This window comes from Salvelinus sp. IW2-2015, unplaced genomic scaffold (assembly GCF_002910315.2).
Source record: "Salvelinus sp. IW2-2015 unplaced genomic scaffold, ASM291031v2 Un_scaffold1625, whole genome shotgun sequence".
Taxonomy (NCBI): Eukaryota; Metazoa; Chordata; class Actinopteri; order Salmoniformes; family Salmonidae; genus Salvelinus; species Salvelinus sp. IW2-2015.
This window is the reverse complement of record NW_019943043.1, coordinates 7,733-12,965: the sequence shown is the minus strand read 5'-3', so window position 1 is coordinate 12,965 and position 5,233 is coordinate 7,733. Positions and strand designations below refer to the sequence as shown.

Here is a 5,233-nt window from a genome sequence, read left to right as displayed (position 1 = left end):
CGTGTGTTGTTGTTGAGGGAAGAGATGAGACACAAGGACCAGCCAGAGAGGACCACACGACCAGAGGAGACACAAGACCAGAGGAAGAACAAGACCAGAGGAGACACAAGACCAGAGGAGACACAAGACCAGAGGAGCACGACGACCAGAGGAGACAACAAGACCAGAGGAGGACACACGACCAGAGGAGACACACGACCAGAGGAACACACGACCAGAGGAGACACACGACCAGAGGAGACACAGACCAGAGGAGACACAAGACCAGAGGAGACACAAACCAGAGGAGACACACGACCAGAGGAGGAACACACGACCAGAGGAGACACAAGACCAGAGGAGACACAAGACCAGAGGAGCACACGACAGAGGAGACAACGACCAGAGGAGACACACGACCAGAGGAGACCCACACGACCAGAGGAGACACACGAACCAGAGGAGGGACACACGACCAGAGGAACACAAGACCAAAGGGAGACACAAACCAGAGGAGACACACGACCAGAGGAGACACACGACCAGAGGAGCACAAGACCAGGAGGAGACACGACCAGAGGAGACACAAGACCAGAGGAGACACACGACCAGAGGAGACACAAGACCAGAGGAGACACAAGACCAGAGGAGACACACGACCAGAGGAGACACACGACCAGAGGAGACACAAGACCAGAGGAACACACGACCAGAGGGAGACACAAAGACCAGAGGAGACACAAGACCAGGGAGACACACGACCAGAGGAGACAACGACCAGAGGAGACACAAGACAGAGGGACACATTACTAGATTTACTATTTAACGCAACAGTGTTTGTTACAAAACTATCGGTAGAGCTGAAAATGCGATGGAAACACATTGAACTTTCGGTTTTTATTCAATACATGAAAACTTACGGGGAATAAGTACATTTTGTATGCACTATGTCATCACACACTACTTTTTATCTGCAACAAGTCTGCTTGGTGGAAACACCATTCACATATTTTCTTTAATGCCGAATATAGAATATTCCCATGAAAATCAGTCGCCAAATGGATGGAAACCTATCGAGATTGTCGAGAGTGAACCTGCAAAGTAAGCATTTCAATGTACTGTGTACCATGTGACCCCTGTGCATATGACAAATAAACTGCACTGAACTTGGGAGTGTCTGGATGCTCAGACAGCGAGGTGAGTCAGTATGGAGTGGACACGCACTCTCATTCACCTCACAGGCTGGGAGCAGAGCGCATCACAGATGGGCCGGTAGCAAACAATCCCAATCTCAATTTCACTTCCTGCATGACCGCTTCACATTAGGTATTTCTAGCTTGTCTTGTGACCCCAAGACATCGCAATGTTATTAAAACAAACACTCACTTCCCAGAAGCAGGCTATGCATTMGAATCATTGATAGTGTACATAGCAATATGTTACATTGAATTCATTTCATATCAGTGTGACAATCATGTTTTCCTCAAACAGTCTAATTCAGTCCACACTGACACCTCACATGTCTGGTCTATTCTTTGAGCCCACTGTCAAGCCATCTAAAGAGACATTACACTGGGACAATATGAAGCTAGTGCTGTAAAGAGGGAAGAAAATCAGTTTAAAAAAAGATTGTTGTGAAAGAATCTTTGAAGACACTCCAACGTGAAAGCCAACCTGGACCTACGTTCAGACGTTAAGAGATAGTGAGATATCTCAGAGATACATCAGAGAAAGCAATTAGAAAACCAAAGTTATCACCGAAAATAGGTGGGATCCTGCCTGTCTATTCGTCAAGGGTTAAAACAGCCCTCTAGTGGTGGAAGTCATTATTATAGAATATTTTATATTTTATTTGTATTTAACTAGGCAACTCAGTTAAGAACAAATTCTTATTTACAATGACGGCCTACCCCGGCCAAAACCTAACCCGGACGACGCTGGGCAAATTGTGCGCCGCCCTATGGGACTCCCAATCACAAACGGTTGTGATACAGCCTGGAATCAAACCAGGGTCTGTAGTTACCCCTCTAGCGCTGAGATGCAGTACCTTAGACCGCTGCACCACTCGGGAACTCCCATTTAGCAGACACTTCTATCCAAATCGACTTACAGGAACAGGTTAATGTTAAGTGCCTTGCTCAAGGGCACATCGACAGATTGTTCACCTTGTCGKCTCTTCAAACCATTGACCTTTCAGTTTTCTGGCCCAACGCTCTTAACCGCTAGGCTACTAGGACAAGGATCTTCATTGCATCCTGCTGTGAGACAATATTGATCCTAGACTAATAGCTCCCTCCAAAAAAGAACCAAACAGCACAGTCAGAACAGCTAAGGCTGATGTACTGTGTTGTACTTCTATCATTGACAGTGGTATGGACCTATCCCCCTCAATAACCCTGATATCTGAAGACTGACGAAACATTTTCCCCGTTCACATAACAACAGACAGGTAGTACTTCACATTAACAACAGACAGGTAGGTAGATGATGGGGGGTGACAGGTAGATACTTACATTAACAACAACAGACAGTAGGTAGATGATGGGGGGTGACAGGTACTTCACATTAACAACAGACAGGTAGGTAGGTGATGGGGGTGGACAGGTACTTCACATTAACAACAGACAGGTAGGTAGGTTGATGGGGGGTGACAGGTACTTCACATTAACAACAAACAGGTAGGTAGGTGATTGGGGGTGACAGGTAGATACTTCACATTAACAACAGACAGGTAGGTAGGTGATGGGGGGTGACAGGTACTTCACATTAACCACAGACAGGTAGGTAGGTGATGGGGGGTGAACAGGTACTTCACATTAACAACAGACAGGTAGTAGGTGATTGGGGTGACAGGTACTTCACATTAACAACAGACAGGTAGTAGGTGATGGGGGGTGACAGGTAGATACTTCACATTAACAACAGACAGGTAGGTAGGTGATGGGGGTGACAGGTACTTCACATTAACAACAGACAGGTAGGTAGGTGATGGGGGGTGACAGGTACTTCACATTAACAACACACAGGTAGGTAGGTGGTGGTAGGTGACAACAGGTGTGTACTTCACATTAATAACAGACAGGTAGGTAGGTGATGTAGGTGACAGACAGATGTGTACTTCACATTAACAACAGAAGTAGGTAGGTGATGGGGGGTGACAGGTAGATACTTACATTAACAACAGACAGGTGATGGTAGGTGACAGGTACTTACCACCGGGGCCTGATGGACCCTGAGGTCCTTCCCTCCCTTCAAACCAGCTGGACCCTGGAAGAGAAGAAGAGAGATGGATGATTAGAGTGATACAGTATGTCCAAAGAGACAGCCTGATAGACAGTGTTTGATGTCCCTACAAGTCAGACAGTCAGTCAGTTATGAGTGGTATAACTCTTGTCCCAGTCAGACAGTCAGTCAGTATTGAGTGGTATAACTCCTGTCCCAGTCAGACAGTCAGTCAGTATTGAGTGGTATAACTCCTGTCTCAGTCAGACAGTCAGTCAGTTATGAGTGGATAACTCCTGTCCCAGTCAGAGAGTCAGTCAGTATTGAGTGTATAACTCCTGCCCCAGTCAGAGAGTCAGTCAGTATTGAGTGGTATAACTCCTGTCCCAGTCAGAGTCAGTCAGTATTGAGTGGTTATAACTCCTGGCCCAGTCAGACAGTGTTAAGTGTCACCATGGAGAGTCAGTCACATAAGTTGTTGTTCATTGTGTCATTGATCTTGAATGGAGAAAAGTGTGTGTAGGTGTGTGTAGGGGTGGGTAGATGTGTGTAGATGTGTGTAGATGTGTGTAGATGTGTGTAGGTGTGTGTAGGTGTGTGTAGGTGGTGTGTAGTGTGGCAAGGTGGTTGGGTGTAGATGTGTGTAGAGTGTGGTAGTGTTGTGTGGTGGTGTGTAGGTGTAGTGGTGTAGATGTGTGTAGATGTGTGTAGGTGTGTGAAGGTGTGTGTAGGTGTGTGTAGGTGTGTGTAGATGTGTAGTGTTGTAGGTGTTGTTGTAGGTGTTGTGAAGGTGTAGATGTGTGTAGATGTGTGTAGGTGTGTGAAGGTGTTGAAGGTGTAGATGGTGTAGGTGTGTGTAGGTGTGTATAGGTGTGTGTAGATGGTGTGGTGTGTAGATGTGTGTAGATGTGTGTAGGGTGTGTGAAGGTGTGTGTAGGTGTGTGTAGGTGTGTTGTAGAGTGGTGTAGGGTGTTGTAGGTGTGTGTAGGTGTGTAGGTGTGTGTAGGTGTAGATGTGTGTAGGTGTGTGTAGGTGTGTTGTAGGTGTGTGGTGTAGGTGTGTGAAGGTGTAGATGTGTGTAGGTGTGTGCAGGTGTGTGAAGGTGTGTGAAGGTGTAGATGTGTGTAGTGTGTGTAATGGTGTAGATGTGTGTAGGTGTGTGTAGGTGTGTGTAGGTGTGTGTAGGGTTGTGTGGTGTGTGAAGGTGTAGATGTGTGTAGGTGTGTGTAGGTGTGTGTAGATGTGTGAAGGTGTGTGAATGTAGATGTGTGTAGGTGTGTGGAGTGTGTGTGAGATGTGTGTAGGTGTGTGAAGGTGTAGGGGTGTGTGTGAGGTGTGTGTAGATGTGTGTAGGTGTGTGAAGGGTAATGTTGTGAGGTGTGTGTAGGTTGTGTAGATGTTGAAGGTGTGTGAAGGTGTAGATGTGGTGTAGGTGTGTGTAGGTGTGTGTTTCCTACTCTACCAGGACAAGTATTTTTTTCCCCATTGGACATTTTCTCATCAAAAGCACAATAAACAGAAGTTCTGAAATAAAAGGTGTGTGTGTGTGTTGTAACCTCCATCGTGGTGTGTGTGATTGCTGATTGGCTCCCTAAGGCTCAGCAACACACATGGCAGTATTCAGTAATTAGTCTTGGGGTGTTGCAGTGAGGACTGTGACAACCACGGGTAGCCTCTCGCCTGCTGAGATTGACCTTGGCTTCGTTGTGGAACAGTGGCTCCATAATATAGTAAATAATTGCATACAACAAACAAAGAACATGCTCCCCAAAAGTGCTTGTGGGTGAAAAAAATTGTCCCAGAGGTTGGCTTTTGTCCCAAATCGCACCCTAGTCCCAATCTAGTGTACTCTTTTCGACTAGGACTTAAAGGGAATAGGATGTCATTTGGAACACAAACCAAAGTCTTTGGGTTGAATCAGGAGTTGATCCAGAGCTACAGTACACAATTATTCTATTTCTCCTCAAACACCAGACCACCTGGCCTTTCACTCTACAGGTACCCTGCTAGAGAATGTTACAGGGTATCTCTC

General features: G+C 46.3%; 1 protein-coding gene across 1 annotated transcript; it reads left to right on the top strand.

Moving 5' to 3' along the window:
* The first annotated feature begins 24 nt into the window (after positions 1-24).
* LOC139024538 (balbiani ring protein 6-like) lies at positions 25-792 on the top strand. Its single transcript, XM_070439416.1, has one exon. The coding sequence runs from the start codon at positions 25-27 to the stop codon at positions 790-792; it is 768 nt and encodes a 255-aa protein (XP_070295517.1).
* Positions 793-5,233: the final 4,441 nt, after the last annotated feature.

Bases quoted from the DNA above. Each gene is read 5' to 3' on its own strand.
- LOC139024538 (XM_070439416.1), top strand. From the start codon at position 25: ATGAGACACAAGGACCAGCCAGAGAGGACCACACGACCAGAGGAGACA.